The sequence below is a fragment of the Triturus cristatus genome, chromosome 1_2 (assembly GCF_964204655.1).
Source record: "Triturus cristatus chromosome 1_2, aTriCri1.1, whole genome shotgun sequence".
NCBI lineage: Eukaryota > Metazoa > Chordata > Amphibia > Caudata > Salamandridae > Triturus > Triturus cristatus.
Genome location: NC_140580.1, coordinates 319,397,354 through 319,417,633, shown reverse-complemented (window position 1 = coordinate 319,417,633; position 20,280 = coordinate 319,397,354). Strand labels below are relative to the sequence as shown.

Sequence of the window (20,280 nt, the reverse complement as noted above, 5' to 3'; positions counted from 1 at the left end):
AGACGTGAGTCCCTTGCTCACTTTGCCACTGGATTCAAGCAAGCCTGGCTGAAGACGGCTGAAATGCCAGAAACCGGTCCTGGGAAGCTTGTTTCCGGTCCAGGGAAGATATGGCTTGGCAGTTCGGGCTGGACTGTTCCCTTGAGGCACAGGGTCAGACTGAATTGCATATGGCCATGTCTGAACTGGGGTGGCAGAGTGGGCTAAAGAACGGTGATGGATTAAACCCAGATCAGTTGACTGGGGGTGAGTGCTTGCAATGTTCAACACTCCGTCGATCATTTCCTTTGGTTTTGCTTTGTTCGCCATAAGTTGGCAGGGTATGCTCAGACGTGAGTCCCTTGCTCACTTTGCCACTGGATTCAAGCAAGCCTGGCTGAAGACGGCTGAAATGCCAGAAACCGGTCCTGGGAAGCTTGTTTCCGGTCCAGGGAAGATATGGCTTGGCAGTTCGGGCTGGACTGTTCCCTTGAGGCACAGGGTCAGACTGAATTGCATATGGCCATGTCTGAACTGGGGTGGCAGAGTGGGCTAAAGAACGGTGATGGATTAAACCCAGATCAGTTGACTGGGGGTGAGTGCTTGCAATGTTCAACACTCCGTCCATCATTTCATTTGGTTTTGCTTTGTTCGCCATAAGTTGGCAGGGTATGCTCAGACGTGAGTCCCTTGCTCACTTTGCCACTGGATTCAAGCAAGCCTGGCTGAAGACGGCTGAAATGCCAGAAACCGGTCCTGGGAAGCTTGTTTCCGGTCCAGGGAAGATATGGCTTGGCAGTTCGGGCTGGATTGTTCCCATGAGGCACAGGGTCAGACTGAATTGCATATGGCCATGTCTGAACTGGGGTGGCAGAGTGGGCTAAAGAACGGTGATGGATTAAACCCAGATCAGTTGACTGGGGGTGAGTGCTTGCAATGTTCAACACTCCGTCCATCATTTCCTTTGGTTTTGCTTTGTTCGCCATAAGTTGGCAGGGTATGCTCAGACGTGAGTCCCTTGCTCACTTTGCCACTGGATTCAAGCAAGCCTGGCTGAAGACGGCTGAAATGCCAGAAACCGGTCCTGGGAAGCTTGTTTCCGGTCCCGGGAAGATATGGCTTGGCAGTTCGGGCTGGACTGTTCCCATGAGGCACAGGGTCAGACTGAATTGCATATGGCCATGTCTGAACTGGGGTGGCAGAGTGGGCTAAAGAACGGTGATGGATTAAACCCAGATCAGTTGACTGGGGGTTAGTGCTTGCAATGTTCAACACTCCGTCCATCATTTCCTTTGGTTTTGCTTTGTTCGCCATAAGTTGGCAGGGTATGCTCAGACGTGAGTCCCTTGCTCACTTTGCCACTGGATTCAAGCAAGCCTGGCTGAAGACGGCTGAAATGCCAGAAACCGGTCCTGGGAAGCTTGTTTCCGGTCCAGGGAAGATATGGCTTGGCAGTTCGGGCTGGACTGTTCCCATGAGGCACAGGGTCAGACTGAATTGCATATGGTCATGTCTGAACTGGGGTGGCAGAGTGGGCTAAAGAACGGTGATGGATTAAACCCAGATCAGTTGACTGGGGGTGAGTGCTTGCAATGTTCAACACTCCGTCCATCATTTCCTTTGGTTTTGCTTTGTTCACCATAAGTTGACAGGGTATGCTCAGACGTGAGTCCCTTGCTCACTTTGCCACTGGATTCAAGCAAGCCTGGCTGAAGACGGCTGAAATGCCAGAAACCGGTCCTGGGAAGCTTGTTTCCGGTCCAAGGAAGATATGGCTTGGCAGTTCGGGCTGGACTGTTCCCATGAGGCACAGGGTCAGACTGAATTGCATATGGCCATGTCTGAACTGGGGTGGCAGAGTGGGCTAAAGAACGGTGATGGATTAAACCCAGATCAGTTGACTGGGGGTGAGTGCTTGCAATGTTCAACACTCCGTCCATCATTTCCTTTGGTTTTCCATTTTAAAAACATTCACTATTTAGTGCCTGGCAAAACAAGTGCAAATGCTTTTTGTCCAAAGACAGTCCTTAGACCGCACCAAAATGGTACCATATCCACAAAGAACCAAAAACAAACTCAGCTGATATATGCAGGTCAATGCGAATTAATTCTCCACTGCTGACTCTTCAGACCAAACGGTCAGATCCAAGGGTTTTACCGTTCAGGACTCCAGTCGGAATGACCAGAAGGGGCAGCTGCGAGTACCAGAAACTCTTCATGCAGGGATTCCCGATCATTCTGTCCAACCCGACAATAGCCTTGACTCTTCCCCCCCCCCCCCCCCCCCCCCCCCCCCCCCCCCGGCTGCAGAAGGGGATGGGTCACACATCCGAAGGAGTCCCTGTTCGGGCGCCAACTGAAGGAAGTGACCGGATTCGGGTCACTAATGACCACCTCTTAACCTTCGGCAAAAATGAAGAGTCGATCAGACAGTAGAGAATACAAACCAATATCTGTTTATTCAAATACACTCGGAGCAGAGCTCAATCTGCCCAGTCGCTTAGGAGTGCTGCAGAGGGACTAACATCAGCAAGCATAATGAGACATAATGTACACCTTGAAACCAATGAAAGCACTCCCACCATAGAATTTTCCAGAGAGATGCAGCTGGTCAGTAAATTAGAAAGGAGTAAGTTTCGATTATGAGGCCGGGCACACATTATCTCCTATTCAAGGTCACTTTACCTGTACCCACCACTAGACAAGTGGGAGAAGGCTTACATCTAAGGAAAGGTATGCTCTAATAAGAACAGTGCATTCATCAGTGTAGCAAAACTCATCCCGAAGAAACATAAATTAGAGAAGGCCGTTTCTTGGAAAATGGCAAAGGATTGGTTTTGATCATGACACAAAATGGTGCCCATACACAAAATGGCACTGCGAATGCTAACTTACGTAAAACAATGTGAAAGCATAATTTTTTTTTCCCAACGTTTGTTGCTTTATTATGCCTTATGAGTTTTTGTTAAAAGAGAGTTAAAATAGACTACTAAGATTATTTTACTCTGCGGTTTATTACAAAGAGAGCATTCCAATTTATATTATTTTGTACTTCATTACAGAACTTTACTTTACCTACTTTACCGTATATTAGCATCATATTACCTTATCCCACAGCAGACAACTGTAAATTGTTAAGAGGATTATCTCTCTGACTCGAACATCCCCACCTACTAACTTGTACAGCACTGACAAGAGCAGTGCACCATTATCTATCTGTTTCTGTCTATCTCTCTGACAGACACTCAACTTCCTGTTTCAGCATAGAAAATTGCAGAGCTATCCTTTACACACACACACACTCACCCTCAAAGGTACAGTACAGGCATGGGAAGTGCAACCTTTCACCACTATCACCGCACAAGTAACATTAATGTCCGTGTCCATGCAAATAGAGCACAAATAGTAGTAATATAAGGTTATCTCAATCAAAGTCGGCACAGCAAAGGGTCATACACAGCAAAGGATGAGTACAGATGTGAGAAATGGGGTTATTGCTTGAGGTGGGTGGAAGCCCCAATTAAGCAACAACCACAGTCTTTGTCAGGGTGAACCACAAAAGCCACTAAATTAACCTGTGCTTAACCCTCTGGTAGCTAGGCACAAAGCAGTCAGCTTAACTTAGAAGCAATGTGCAAAGTACTTTTGCCACATACAAACAATAATAAAGTAAAAACACAACAAAAGGAAAATGCCAAACCACTTTAGAGAAATAGAGTAAATTGTCAAGATTAAAATGATACCAGAATGACAAAAATAAAATGGGTAGAACCAAAGATATTGAAATTTAAAGGTTTAAGTAAAAATAGTGCAAGAAGCAGAAAGCAGTAACTCTGGGTATCCGGTCGCGCAGGACATGGACAAAGTTACCAGTTTAGGCCCAGGGGCATCTTAAGGATTTGGGGGGCCCTGGGCCAAACATATTTTGGGGGCCCCTGTTCAGGACACCTTTGAATTTATGATCTAATTTGAGCCCCTGTTTCCCACGCAGTTTCCGCTTCCTCAGCTGCGCTAGCGATTTAGTTTGCATCATAGGCATTAGCCTATATATTCCCGATGTAAATGGACATGTGCAGCTTACAGGTGTAGGATTCAGGGTTTCCTGCCCTGCTACTACATTTTTAATACTTTTTAAATTGTATATGTGTGGCTGAATTACTCTGTGCTTTTTAACAATTTCTCCTACCTATGCGCCCTTGCACTTTACTTGATTCTGCTTGCCAACAACCTCCTTAGCTGCTCCGATTCACATTTCGGTTTTCCTCCAGTCCTGGTCCGCTGCTGCTGATATGCCAATTGTGTGGAGGGCTGGGGCTACTATCGGGCTACTCACTTCCGCCCACGCAGTTTCCACTTCCTCAGCTGTGCTAGCGATCCAGTTTGCATCATAGGCATCAGCCTATATATTCCCTATGCAAACGGATGTGCGCAGCTGATAGCTGTAGGATTTGGTGTTTCCTGCCCTGCTACTAGGTTTTTATTACTTTTTAAATTGTATATGTCTGGCTGAATTACTCTGTGCTTTTTAACAATTTCTCCTACCTATGCGCACTTGCACTTTACTTGATTCTGCTTGCCTACACCTCCTTAGCTGCTTCGATTCGCATCTCGCTTTTCCTCCAGTCCTGGTCCGCCGCGGCTTATACGCCGATTGTGGAGGGCTGGGGCTACTATCGGGCTCCTCACTTATGCCTATGCAGTTTCCGCTTCCTCAGCTGCGTTGGCGATCCATTTGCATCAAAGGCATTAGCCTATATATTCCCGATGCAAACGGACGCGCTAAGTGGACGTGCACAGCTGGCGCGCTGCTGGCGCCAAAGGTAAGCCTGTCTGCGCCCGGAGGCGTTCGGCGCCGGCCATGCTGCCCAGTTCCCCTCCGGTGAGTTTCTTCCACTATATTGCAATAGGGAAAAACTGCTTAGCCTTAGGCGGCTACCATTATGTCACTGTACAGCCGCTGATCCGTGGTTGGAGGTAGACTTTCGATGCAATAAGTGCAACTGGACTCTCAGCCCAGGAAACTCGCACCCAATATCCTCCCACGCCACAATAAGTGTAAAAACAATAAGAAAACAGAGGACTTAAAGGCCACCCTTTTAAATTGTCGCTCTATACAAAAGCATGAACCATAAATTTATGGCCTACTTTTAGACTAACAGTCTGATCTTTTATTTCTCACTGCCATCCCTACGGGTTATAACATTCTTAGGAGGGACCGATTGAATGGGAAGGAGGGAGGTGTTGCCATAATTTACAATAAAAAACGAGACTGCTTAGGCTTCTGCTGTACCTTATCCCCCCACCATAGCATAGCTGGATTTCTGATTTACAGACCTCCCAGTGCTATTGGAAATGTTATTACTACGCTTAATACAGCCACCACCTCCCTGGCCTTAAAATACAACAACTGCCTCATTGTGGGATATTTCAATATACATATGGACAATGGAAGAGACCCTCAAACAATTTCCTTGTTGGAGGCGCTGCAGGCCTGCAACATTTTTCCATCTGTTTCTTTGGCCACCCATGAGAAGGGCCATACCCTAAACCAAATCGTTCACAACTTTGACATATCAGTAAGCCTACCTCTTCCCATTACCTGGTCTGACCACCTCCTATTAAAATTCGTCATTCCCAACTCTGCCACAGCCCCTTGAGCTAACACAGGGCAGAGAGTCTCTAATTACAGGACGTTCCATAAAATAACCATCCCGATGTTAGCAGACGCCCTCGGTCGTTCCTCACCAGAGCTGTCTGGCTGCCCCGACTCGGACGCCCTCTCAATAGATTCATGGCTCCGAACCAACATTGATGCAGTGGTACTGGTTGTTTGCTGCTCCTCAAAGAGGTCAGCCCCACCAGCTCCATGGTTTAACGATTCCTTTAGATCTCGCAACAGAAATTGTGGAACAATTGAACGAGAATGGCGTAAATCCTATCTACCTGAGGACAGGAAGGTGTATAAAGACACCTTAAATGCTCATTACATTCTCGTGAAGGCAGCCAAGAAAAACCTCTTTCAAACCAAGATAGAAAATGCCCAAAATAAGAGGAAGGAAATCTTTAGCATAGTTAAATCCTTTACTGCCCTGAGAGCCGGCACAAAGGAAGGGCCATGCACTGAAGAAAGGTCTAAGTAAATAGTTGAATTCTTCCACAAAAAGATCTCCATGATCCAACAAGCCTTCACTAACATCTCAGAGGAAGAACTGACCTTCTACCTTAGTTCTAATAGCAAATTTCACCTCTTGGATCCTCCATCTTTACTAGGGGTGGGCGGAATTTGCGAAAGCGGCTTTCGCAAATTATCGCGAAAATGTTAAAAATCTCCGCAAACAAGCGGAAATATCGCGAAGATGCGGAAGTTTTTTTCCCGCCCGTTCGCGATATTTTCTGCATGGTTGCGGGTCGCTAACTTACCCCTGCGGTTGCTCGCGGGCGCGGCCATCTTGTTTTCAGTTGTCTCGCGGTGCATGATCGCGAGAAGAAAGACGTGATCGCGCAACGCATGACGTCACTGCGGACGCGAACTGTCGCGAGACAGCGCAAATGGCTAAAACAATACAACATCTCATGGAGAACGCGACCGGATCGGGAAAACTTGTCGGCGAACGCGGGGATTCAGGTAAGGCGATCGTGCGCGCGCGAGAATGTATTATTTTACAGCGCGAGCAAGAACCAAATTATCGCAAAGCTGCGGAATGCGGAAATTTTGACATTTCCGCGGAACGCGGAAATGCCAAATTATCGCAAATTCCGCGAACGGAACGGAAATTTTGCCCAGGCCTAATCTTTACTAGCTTTCCCTGAGTTTCAGCTTGAAGAGTCACTGACCCCTCTCCAAAGCATTAAGTCTGGCTCTCCTACTGACCCATGTCCAGGGAATATCTTGAACCTATTAGCTCCCACCATAAACCCCACAGTAAACCAGCTCCTTAATGCTTCTCTCTCCTCGGGCAACATGCAGAAATTATGGAAGAATGCTAAGATTCTTCAACTGATAAAAAAGGCTAACGCCAAACCGACGGACCCTGCCAACTACAGGCCAATCTCCCTTCTTCCGACCCTCTCCAGAGTACTAGAGAAGCATGTAAACAAGGCCCTCCAAAAACACATTGAAGATGGGAAGCTCCTTCATGAGTCCCAATCCAGTTTTAGGGCTAACTACAGTATGAAGTCCGCTCTGCTGGAAGTGACTGAATTTCTCAAGGGTAAGCTGGACCAGGGAGGCAAGACTGTTCTGATATTGCTCGATACGTAGGCGGCCTTCGATATGGTCCCACATGAGAGGCTCCTTGAGAGACTTGCTAACATCAGTCTGGGGGGGGACCGCCTTAACATGGATGTCATCCTTCTTGGCAAATAGATCTCAAGACATCTGGCTCCCCCCTTTCTCATCCCCAGTTCCAGCCATGAATGTAGGTGTCCCTCAGGGCTCCATTCTCAGTCCTACCCTTTTTAATATATATCTATCCCCCTTGCATTTCTGGTAGAGGAAGAGGGCGCCAAAATTGTTTCCTATGCTGATGACACTCAGCTGATTTTTACGTGTGAAAAAGGAACCGACTTTGACGGGGCAATGATTAGGTCTTGCCTCACAAAGGTTTTTAACTGGCTTAAAATCAATCAGCTGAAGTGCAATCCTGACAAAACTGAAGTTGTTTTCTTTGGTAATCCATAAACGCCTGACTGGAGCGCTTGGTGGCCAAAAGATTTGCCGCCCCCGCCCGCTGAAAAGGAGAAAGTCAAAAATGTAGAAATTGTCATAGACAAGACACTCTCCATGTGCTTTCAAATTCAAAATCTAAATGGCACTTGCTTTGGCATACTCTGGATGCTATTCAAAACTCCTGCCACTGTTAAAGCTTGAGAGCAGAAAGATCGTGGTGCAGACTCTGGTGACATCAAAGCTTGACTATGTCAACAGCTTGTACCTCTGTCTTCCCAAATCCCTTATCCAGCGCCTACAAGTGGTACAATACGCGGCGGCCAGAGCCATCCTGAGACCTAAACCCAGATCTAGTATGACCCCTATTCTTAAGTCTCTCCGCATAAAAGAACGGATCGGCTTCAAAGCGATGACCATCTTCTTTATAGCTTTCCATGGCTTAGGAGCCGGCTACATAAATAAGCGCGTTAATCGCTACACAACAGCTAGACCCCTAAATTCTTTTAATGCCAACTTGACCATCATGCCTAAAATATGCAGTGCCCGCATTGGAGGCAGATCCCACGGCTTTCTAGGTTCAAAATTGTGGAATAGCCTTCCTGAGTCTCTGAGACTAACCACAGACCTACACTCTTTCATGAAAGAACTTAAAAACTTGGCTTTTTGATAACTGATGGGTCATTTACGCATTTTTACCTCCCACTGTCACGCGCCAGGACTCTCTAGTCTGAGTAGCTGTGCGCTTTATTAAATACACTATTTCATTAGGCCCCTGACAGTGCAAAGGAACACTCGTCCAAATTCTAAGGGCCTTATTTATGAGACCTTGCTTCACTTTTATGCCGCCAATGCGTCACTTTTTGTGCCGCACCGGCAGCGTAAAAAATGTGCCATGATGCGCCCTATTTACAAAGTGACGCATCTAGGCAGATGCTTCACTTTGTAAACCCCTGCACCGCATTATACCTGCGCCAGGCATAATGTATGCAGGGTGGGTGTTGCCCCGCAAAATGCCTCGTAGAAGTGGCGCATTGAAATCTATGAGAACTCAGTGCGCCACTTCTAGGACGCCATTGCGTCAATATCTTACACCTGCCACACAGCAGGCATAAGACTGATGCAGGCCCTTTCCCATGGGGCTTGCCCAATGTGAAAGGACACATTGCTGGAGTTGCGTCTATTTTCAGACACACCCCAGCAATGCATCACTTTTGCGCATACAGATTCGTCAGAAATACTGACATATCTGTAACTCCTTGCGACATGATGCGTCATACAGTAAATATGACACATCCGTCATGTCGCAACGAGGGCGCACTAAGAATTGACGCATCCCTGTTTTCACACAGCGATGCATCACTTCTCATAAATAAGGCCCTGACTGTGTTTACATCTAATATTCAGGGATAGTTATTTGTGTTTTCAATATTGTAACACAGCAGCAGCTCACCAATATTCCTGCAAATAATCGCTGTGACGCCCTCCCATTTCTTATATGTTGGCCTTGTTTTGATCTAAAATAAACGTTTTTTATGTATATTGCATGAAACATAAACACAAAATTTCTCTGCAAAATGGCTGTACTAGACACTCACACATCAGGTACATAAGAAATAAATGAATGGAAAACAGAATTTAAAACAAACTGTTTAGGAAATATTCAAGGTCATTAGGGAAAAACTCTGGAAAATGGAGCTGACTGTCAGGGGGCCCCCTGAAAGGCTGGGGCCCTGGGCCAGAGCCCACTTTGCCCCTGCATTAAAACGTCTCAGTTTAGGCCAACCGAGATGGAGCACAGTCTGGGCACAGAACCATGTCTGGCCCGTTTAGAACTGTACCTTGTGTCCTTGGTGTGAGGGCTGCGCGGTGTTGCTTTGTGAGGCTTTGCGCAGCCCGTTATTGGTTCCGCTAAAGCTGTGCGGTGAGGCTTTGCAGGGCTTTGCTTTGCTGGATTTATTGTAACCTTCTGTTAAGTAGGGAGGAGTGCTCTCTGCTGAGATCAGAGACCCAGCAGGGCTCATGTAGATCCAGTTGCACATCCAGGTAGGCCCAGTGCAGCAGGTTAGCTGCGCAGTTGCAGAGAGGCCTCTGCGGCTTGTTGTGTCCCTGTAGCTCTGAATAGGAGGTACAGTTTTCCTTCTCACAGAGTAGTCCTTTGTGGAGGAAGAGAGGCCTCAAGCAGCAGGGCAGCCCTCTGGGGAACACGGCAGGCCTCAAGCAGCAGGACAGTCCTCTGGTAGCAGTGGGGGGCAGAGGGGGGGTTATTTGAGAAACAAGGCAGGCCTCAAGAAGCAGGGCAGTACTCTGGGAAACAAGGCAGGCCTCAAGCAACAGGGCATTCCTCTAAGGAACTAGGCAGTACTTCTTCTTTAATGTCCACAGGTCTAGAGTTGCTCTGACGGTTCAATATTTGTACGTGGTGCCAACCTTTGAAGTGGGGGAATGTTCTAGGTTACCCCACATTAGTTCATGAAAGTTCTTCCCTTTCAGGGCTTCAAGAAGTCTGGGGTGACAAAAGACTAGTGTCATGTTCCTTTGTGTGTGTGCTGGAGGCAAGTCCTTTGTAATATAAGTGGGACTGAGAACAGCTCCGCACCCAGCAATCGAGGAAGTACTGTCCATCCTGCCCACATCAGTCCCCTTGGTGTCATTGTGTGGCAGGAATACACTAACCCCAAAAGCAGAGCCATTCACAGTCATATGACCCAGGACACTGGCAGAGGCAACAGAATGGTTATGACAGAAAAATGACAACTTACTAAAAGACACAATTGATGCCACTCCCTGCCTCGGGCGTCAAGCTATCCTGGCTGATGAGGGGTGAAACCCCAAAACAAGTCCTAGGATGCTTATTTCCAGTCCTGGGAGAACATGGCCTGACAGTTCGGGCTGGACTGTTCCCATTAGGTGGAGGTTCAAGACTGATTTGCATATGGCTTGGTCCAAACTGGAATGGCATGGTGAGCAAACAACACAATAGATTTAGGTCCAGATCTCTGTACTGGGGCAAATGTATGACATTGTTCTGCATTCTGTCCACCAATTGTTCTTTTTGCAACTTTCTAAAATTGGCATTTTCAGAATTGTTTAAAATCCAACCTTACCATAAAAGGGAACTTTAAATAATTCATTTGAGCCCAAACACGACATTTCTACCTGTTCCCAATCAAAGGTTTGCACTTCCTAAATGTAATAAGGTAACCCAATGTTATCCTATGGGAGAGGTAACGCTTACAGTAGTGAAAAATGAATTTAGGAGTTTCTGACTACCAGGACTTGCAACACTTAAAACCACAAGTTCTACTTTTTAAATACAATGCACCCTGCCTTATGGGCTATCTTAGGGGAGATGTATATGTATTAAAAATGAAGGTTTAGGCCTGGCAAAAGCTTTATTTTGCTAAGTGTAATTGGCATTTCTAAACTGCAATGGCAGGCCTGTGAACTGTTTTAAAGGGTTACTTTAGTGGCACAATGAGTGCTGAAGGCCCACTTGTAGCATTTAATTTACACCCCCTGGGTACCATGTAGTACCATATACTAGGGACTTACAACTATATAAAATGTGCTAATCAGGTATAGGCCAATTTTACCAGGTTTTTGGGAGAGAACGGAAGTACTTTAGCACTGTTTGGTAGTGGTAAAGTGCACAGAGTCCTAAAGCCAACAAAACAAATTCAGAAAACAGGAAGGGTAAAGGCAATAAGTTTGTGGGTAACCCTGCAGAGTTGGCCAAGGCCAACAACACACAACAGCAAGGCAAGCTTACCGTACTAGCACACAAAACAGATAACACAATGAGAGCCTCTCCAGGAAACACACAATTCATTTTTGAGTCTCCATACATAAGTATAGGAAATAACTATCCACACAGATTAGCTCACCTAAGATGCAAGCAACCCAGGTGCAGGAAATCTGCCTTTCCTGAAAATTAACTTTAAGAAAATTTACTTTGTAATGTCTAAGTATAAACCAGTTCAGAACTGGTTTGTCTCTTGGCTCTACTTAAATACCTGCTTATCCTGAAGAGCAATTGCTTAACCTTTGGGCCTAGAAAAGCAGTTATGTTTTCAACAAGGGGCCATTTAACAGGGTCTAACCCCCTTAGAGGTGGGTGGGAGCAGTTGGCAGAAAATAGAGATGTTTCCACAGTCCTTTCTTTGACTTAAGGAGACAAATAGGGATGTGAAGGGACTGCTACCATTCATTCTCAGGGCCACCCTCGACCTTCTGGCTCCAACCCCAACAAGAGGGAAAATCAGTTCTGGCCCTGTCAGAGGGAAGAAAGCCTCATCTCTATAGGGGAGTGGCTAGGGAAATGAGAAGATCTCCTCCTCCTGTAGGATGGTGGGAACCATCTTATTTTAGGCCTTCTGTGAAGGTTTACAGTAAACCTAAAGAGAAAGTACTGATAAAGGTGTTGGAGATAATGTAATACAGTAGTCAGAACTGGGTGTAAGGAGTTCTTCAATCACTAGTTAGTACACAGGTTAGGAGTGGCACCTCACCACTACCTCCTCAGAACATTCGTAAACCTGGGAAAAAAACATCTCAAAGAAAGAAGACTCTCTCATTGCTGGAAGAAGTACACTTCAAGGACTCTTGCTCTAGCTGACATCTATGGACTGGAACTGCTCTCCTTTTACCTGCTGTGGAAACACAAATGTACTCCAAGAAGGATCAAGCTGACCACTGAGGGCTGGACCCTGCAGGAGCCTTGCCTGGAGTGAGACCTGGTGCCTAAAAGCCCTCCTTGATGATCTAAGGTCTTGGTGCCTAAAAGCCCTCCTTGGTGATCTAAGGTCAGCCATGACAAACTTTCCCAACAGCTGGAGAAAAGTGTTATGCTATGTTATGTTAATGTAACTTATTGAGCGCACAAATACCCGGTGGTTACTTGGCGCTAAAAGACTAAAGTAAGCCCAAAAGATCAAGAACTAGTTCTGGAATAGTCAGGTTATAAGACTCTTTCTGAATAAGACTAGTGAAGTTGCCGACCTGATATGTATTGGAAGCATATTCTATAGTTTGGCTGTGCCATAACTAATGCTTCGTCCCCCCCCCCAGCTAAAGGTACGAATCCTGGGGACCATCATAAGCTTGGTACCAGTAGAGCGTAGCTGTCTGCCAGGATAATACCAGGAAAATATATTTTTTAGGAACACCGGTCCCAAATTATTCAAGGCCTTATAGGCTAGGCCTAGCGTCTTAAACTTGACGCAACCTGCTACAGGAAGTGGAACTTAGTAATTCCTTTTCACCCCATACAACCAGGACAAGATGCTGAGGCTTTCCCAAGGGGGTCATTACCTCTGCCACCCTAGTGGACTATCACCCTCCATATTTAGAGATCTCTGCTGGACTGGCAAAGATCCCTGTCCATTGAATGGAACCACTATCACTACACTTCCTCCTCCTACACCCCTGGAGTTTTCTCCTGTGATGTGGTGGTCATTTTTCCTTTTTCCTGTTCAGATTCATAAGGCGTTCCTTGACTGTTCAGAACAAAAGAAATGTACATCAGACCATCTGCGCCAAAGATGTAATTACAATGAAGGCCCTGAATCCGTTGGGCTGTAGTTTAAAGTTTCCACCGGTAGAGTCAGCGGGGGCAGCTCCAGTGAAAACATATCAGTCCTCCTGATTTTAAATAGAGTGACGGACTGTTGGTGGGGTAGAGAGGGAACTTCACAACATTTTTGGAAAAGTCCCATGTTTGGCAAACTCTAGATGAGGTCCTAAATTTGAAGTTAAAACCTTGGACAGGGGCGATGCAGCACCTCGTTCCCGTTGGTGAAGTGACTTTTATGTTTAAGTTAATTGTCGGTATGGACTTCCAGCCATATAGAAAACACTTAGAAAATAAATTCTAGTGAAACGTAACAATTCCTGATTTAGTAAAAGCTAAGTCATTATACAAAAAGAGGTAGAAGGACCTACCTTTCTGCCGGCTTCATGGTTGTGAAGGTTCATGGCAGCCCTGGCATCCTGTCCAGTTTCAAGAGCATCCACAAACTGCTTTGAAATGGCCTCTCCAAATCCCACGTTATCACTGCATCCACCCCACAGCCACCCCTGTCCTCCTAGGGGCAACCAAAATCAAGAAAGGGATAGAAGTTAGACAAGATATTATTGCCAAGGTTTGGTTTAGAGCATAGGAAAAAAAATTCAAAACGTGTATACAAAACAAGATTTACTTGTTTTAATGCTGCTCCTTTTCTACCCCATACAATGGCATCTAGTCTAAATTATGAAACAGATATTTGGAACATTACTACTACTACTGCAGTTATACCGTGGTGATAAATATGGCTCAATACAGAAGGAGACAATACCATGTGCTGGTAAAGTCTACCCCATTGATTTACTGGCAGTTATACAATTTCTGATGGTGGATACTGTCACCTGCAACTGTAGTAACATCAATAGTCCCACCTACGGAACAAGACCATGCCTGCAGATTACAAATTTCTGTGCCTCAAGTATGATCATTTCTGAACTAAGCTTTAATTGGGCCAAGTCCAAACCCAGCTTTTGGAACTGAAGCGTTGGTTATGTGTGCTTATTAATCAGTTAATAGGCAGAAGTGTTGTTGTCCTGCATGAATTTTCTCCTTGCCCCTGTCAGTACTAGTTTAGTTGCTGTATGCAGATGAATTTGTGCGTCGTCAACTGTATTTTTTACCAGTGGTAGCTACCTGTATACTTACCACTAGCGCTATTTTGTTTGCCAATTGATTGTTACTGTAGTAGTGCTGATATTATTTCTTGGCAGACAAATAGCTCCCAGGTTATGCCATAATTTGAAATCGTGGGAATTCTACATAATGATGGCAGGGTTTCTAGTTTTTATTGTCCCCTGTCAGCTTTGTAGACCTACTTTCCCAGGTTTCCAGCATTCAGATGCCTAATCTGCATTTCCTGGGAAAAGTAGTCTCTGTTTTTCCTTGCTTCTTTCTCCGTTTCTGATGACAGAAATTGATAGAGTGTGTGAGAAGCTGCCCTGGTATATGATGTCCACTAAGGCAAGCGGGCACCTTGCACCAGTCCAGACAAATTCTTATGGTGATTTAAGAAGTCTTAGACAACCTTAGAAAGCTCTCTAAGTGGTAGCTGTGGAGAACAGTCGTCAGGCTTAGTCCAGAAGGAGCGTAAAGCTGCTTGTTTTACCAGAATGTAATCTTATAGTATAGATCATGTGAAAAAGAACCACACAAGGTATTTATAAAAATATGTATTTATTATATAATACTCTCCAAAACGTTTAGATATCTCCTACCCAAGGAACCACCCAAGGTGAGTGACTAGGAACCCCACGGAGAACACAACCGTATGCTCCGTACAACTCTACGTGTAAGTTGCGGTTGGATTTTTAAAGATTAAGGTCCCTTCCCAGTGGACCCTGAAGAAACCCCATGGAAGACAGAAGGTAGGAGAGCCACCACACCTGTGGATACCCTAGTACCCACGTTAACTACACCAGGGAAGCTGGATGCATACGTGTGAAGTGGTCTCGGAAATCGCCGTCGAACCCAATGGAGGGCTTTAGGAAAGTGCCACTGCTGGAAGAGGAGAAAGTGTCTGTGGGAATCCATACGTGGATTCTTGAAGACGAGTACCTGAAAGCAGAGGGGACAGAGTCTATGTCACTCAGGAGTGACCAGGAGACTTGGAAAACGAATTCCCTCCGATGTTGGGTGTTGCAGGATGAGTGACGATTACCTTGACTCTGCAGCTGTTAGGACCAGGCGATGCTGAGGAGGACCAAGAGCCATGCACAAGCTGTCCCATGAAGGATGTCGAGTGCTGAAGGGTCGGTGTCCGGCTGGAGCAACAACAAGCCTTGACCAATGCAACCAACGCATAAGTCAAAGAAGGAGCAACGTCGGGACCAGCAAGTCCAGGGGACTCAGCACAGGGAGGGGAGTCAGGGCAGGCCAGAGCAATCCGGGGAGCCCAAAAGAAAGAAGTGTGACCCTCAAAGGGACCCACAGGCCAGAGCCACTGGAATAGCGAGAGGCCTTCAAGCAGCTCACCAAAAGATGCAGGCCACAATGCACAGGATGTGGTGTGGATGAAGATTCTGGTCAGTGGAGGTGCTCGAGGTTGGGGCTACTTGGAGTCCAAAGATCTTCTTCGAAGGAAGTCAACAAGCCTTTGCACCTGCAAGTTGACGCGGTGCACAGGGGTCTGGTTATTGCAACCCCCACGAGGGATACTGGCCTCAAACTTGGTGTGAGGGCATGGCAGGCCTCGGAAGCTGTGGAAAACCACCACCTGTGTTGCAGAACCTACGGACTCAGGAGGAGCTCAGGATCAGCACAGCGGTCGACTTAGTTGCGGTGCCTGCAAATGCAGGGGAGTGACTGCTTCACTCCAAGGGAGATTCCTTCAGGTGTCTTTGATGCCCACAGGCCTTAGAATGTTCCTGTATGGTGCACAGGCGCAGACAATACAGAAGACTGAAAGGGAGACGAAGTCCAGCCCAAACGAAGTCCAGCGAAGTCCAGAGTGCCCAGACGGTAGAAGAAGTGGTGTCTGATCTGAATCTTGTCCCATGACAAATCTATGGATCTACACCCAGGTAGGCCCTTAGGTACCCTAAGGAAAGGGTTGGGATGATTCAGGGGACCCTCACAGGGGAGGGTCTGGACAAGTAGGGGGTTACTTCAATTTACTTTGTCCAGTTTCACGCCAGAGTGAGAGCCAGCGGCTCCCAGGACTGGTTTGAACTGGACTATGAACAGAGACACCAAATGTGCCCCTCCTGCAGACTGAGTGGCACTGGCAAGCGCACACACCCTACCCCAATACACTAAATCCTGTCTGGGAGATGGTCACACCTCCCTGTGACAGGATGCCTATTGTTGTGCCTTTCTCTGTTCGAGCTTGGCTCAGCAGGAGAGCAGAATTGTGTCTCTGGTCTGCAGCAACCATTTTGTGCTGTCCAAGTCAAGAAGGCTGGTAGTGGGAACACTGAGAGCCTAACGGAGGGCTCTTCCAGTGCTTGGAATCATACCTCCCACACCGTTTACGGTGTGGGGGTGTGATTCCTACATGTTTGATACCAAACATAATAGGATTCGTTGCAGTCACTTTCGAGATGGTCATCGCGTAATTATGCGGTGCCCCTCTATATAGTATATGGCTGCTTCACAGACAACCCGGGAGATTGGACTCCGTAGGTTGTTGGGGTGTCCTGCTCATGCAGGGGCGCCCTCACACTTAAAACCAAGGACACTGCCTTCAGGATTGTAAAGGCCTGCTAGAGGGGTGACTTATAGGTTTTAAGTGCAGTGACAGTAGATATAAGAAACCTATATCTTTAGTAAGTGGTACAAGCACTAGCTTGCACAGGCTGCAATGGCAGGCCTGTAGTTCCATTTTGAAGGGTCTCTCATGAGTGACATGATTCATGCTCCAGCCCATGGGGGACCTCTGGAGTACCTATGCCCTAAGTACATGGGTACCATATACTAGGGACTTATATGGGAACCCCAGTATCCAATCTGGGGTGTACCTAAGTACTGACATAAAAATGTAGGGAGAAAGCAGATAGACTAGGGTCCTGGTTAGCAGGATCCCAGTCAGACTAGTCAAATACAGCTTAGCACCAGGCAAAAAGTGTATCCTACTTTACAAGAGTATTGTCAAAGATGACTCCTAGGTTTCCAGCGCAGACAACTGGCGTAGGCAAGGGCCACACGACTTTGGCCGCCACCGCTTTGACCACGACAATTGTTGTGCCCCAAAGAGCTGGATCTATGTCTTTTTGGCATTTAATTTCAGACAGTTCTCCATCATCCAGATGCTGATATCCATTATACAGAGTTTGAATTTCTCTGCCACTGTCAGCATATAAACAGATATCGAGACAATGTTATTTTTGTTATTATAACCCTCACTCACTCTAATAGTGACATGCTTCATCACCTGTTCAGTTAGGGTCATAGGACCATCACATCCTCCAACCCTACCATAGTCTTTTTTAACCTTCCCCCCCACTCCACGAATAAAGGATACTTTAGGAGTGAGAGAGGAATCTTATCTTTAAAGTTACGCCCCCATACCCAAAATCTCCACAAGTGCTCCCTGGAATATGGTCGAGCCCACCCTGACCTCCGGAGCCAGGGTGAGCCCGATGAGGAAGCATGTCACTATTAGAGTGAGTGAGGGTTATCATAACAAAAGGGTCTCCCTCCCTTCCCACCTAACAACTCGGGGACATTACTGAATCAGGAAGGTTCAAACTCTTATAGGTATTCTGTTCATCTTCCGAACACCCCCTCCTACATCATTGACGGTTGTTCTCCCCTTGCTTAACTTTTTCCCATTTCACCACCATAGGACCTTTCGAGGTCCCAGGATGGATATCCTTTTGTAAAACTAATTATCCTAGATTTAGCACTGCTTCAATGCATTTTGTTGGTTAGTTTTTATGTATTTTTGAATTACATTTTTCGGATTATACACATAACCCCACTCAATGTACCTGGCTCCTCGACTTCCCACCATGTCATTGAAATTATATAAATAGACAATGTAAGTTTCACTTTATCCTGTTTTATCCCCTGTATGCAAGCAATGGATCAATTTTCCTAAAACCAGCTTGGCTTGCTGTGCCAAGCTGGTTTTAAAAATTAATTGCATGCAATGGAATTTTTAGAAAGGCTATCCACGGTCAAAATATATATTGGAATATTGAATTTTATTAAGGTTAAACTTTAAAATGGATCCTTTTAGCTTCACGCGTCGGACTCTATTGCTCTGTCTTTATGATTTTAATGAGATGTAGTTTCAAATTATTTTGACATTTTATTGGATTTGACTTATGTTTACACGCATTTTATAAATGTTTACTTTTATGACATATTTCAGTGTTGAATACCAATTTTTGAACTGAAGTGAACCATAGGAACAAGTTTGCAGGTATTTTTTTTTCTTCAGTGTTTTATTTTGCACATAGTCTGTTTTAGGCACTACAATTTAGGCATTATGACAGAATACTATTTGCTTCCAGTCATTTCAAAACAAGTTCAATCACATCTAAGTTTAGTGACGCCAAGCCACAATATGCCTTACAGCAACGGACTTTAATAATTATACTTTAGGAAATTATAAGCAGTGCTTATTTCTGGTTTTTGATATCTAAGATTATAAAATGTAAAGGATGTTGATACTTAAGTGGTTACACGTTGAACCAGGTCATATAATTTTCATGCCTGGGATTCCTGTTTCCTACTACCCTGAGTTGCAATGAGCTTTTGTGAAATGTTTTGGGGGGAACAGTGAATACAAGTTCAAGTTTAATTAGATATTTAGCTCTTACAATCAGATGTACAATATACAAAATTACATTCCTTAATACAAATTGAAACATGAGCTAAACAATTAAACATTTTTACAGCACCTTAATTCATTAGCTGGGCAAATTATCATCTTGATTGCATTTATAATTTCCTTCAAGTATCAAGACGTCTCGGAAGACCTTTACGGGGTCAGGTCCAGCAAAACAATATTGTCCGAATAAAGGAGTGTACCTAAAGGATACGCGCCTAATTTTGTGGCATCGCCAGCAACCTTACTTAGCACATCTGGCAAATCTGCTATGTACAGCGAGAAAAGGAGAGGGGCCAACAAGCATCCCTGTTTCAAACTATTTCTGGTAGGGATTTCTTATTTTGTGTTTGCATTGTTCAACGCTCATTAATTATAATAATATTATTTCGCATAATATCATTTAGACATTAATACTACAGGAACTGTATTCGAACGAGTTCAGACTCTGTACTAATTGTTGATTGTATGTTTAACTTGTTTTTATCCTGGCTCAGGTGAAATCTTCTTTCCTGTGCCCTAACCGTGATTTTTGCCAAGCAGGCATTTAATGATTCTCAGTGTTCAAGTCCTTCAGGGTTGATTTGGGCTAATTGCTTCGGAGGAGTTGTGTTTCCAGCATCCCTTTTAGAGGTTTGACTAATGGTCTTGAGCTTTGACGTCCCATAATCTGTTTTGATGTATACACAATGCTTTTGGGCACGGGGCTGGTCCACTCCTTAAATTGCCGGTTAGAGTGGGTAAACTGGTCACCAATGAAAGTAATGTATATTATATCAGTGGCGGCTGGTGGCATTTGAAAGTGGTGAGGTGTAAAATAATTGTCACACTGCACTGTGGCAAGCGAGCGTAGCGAGTGAGCCCGAACAACCTATGGGGGAGGTTGGGGGGTTCTCCCCCCGAGAAAATTTTGAAAAAAGAGTGGACAAATGGTGCATTTTCAAGCACATTTGAGAAATTAAAATATTAGTAATACAATTAAATGACCTAACACATGAAATCAAGTTGGAATAAAGTAATTAGAAGTAGCAATGAGAAGTAGACCTTAAAACATGTAAAATAAATTACAGCATGGGTTTTAGTGAAATGTAAGGTGTAATATAATGACTTTCCCAAGAAAGTGTGCTGGAGATTAGACTTCCAAAAGAATTGATCTCTTATTCTGTACAAGAGTATTGAAAAAATAGGAAAACTTCTGGATGAGAGTTGATAACCCGGGGGGTGGGGGGGGGGGGGGATTTGGGTATTGATATTCTGTACCCTGAAATGTTTTGAACATTAATGGATTAAGTGGTT

At 45.3% G+C, this 20,280-nt stretch overlaps 1 protein-coding gene across 1 annotated transcript in view; it reads right to left on the bottom strand.

Annotated features, from left to right (window-relative positions):
- The window catches only part of WNT8B (Wnt family member 8B), a 542,910-nt gene that overhangs the window by 44,711 nt on the left and 477,919 nt on the right, over positions 1–20,280 (bottom strand). Inside the window, exon 5 of the mRNA XM_085603883.1 lies at positions 13,589–13,731. Within this exon, the coding sequence (XP_085460009.1) occupies positions 13,589–13,731 (143 nt within the window). The remainder of the gene's footprint in view (positions 1–13,588; positions 13,732–20,280) is intronic.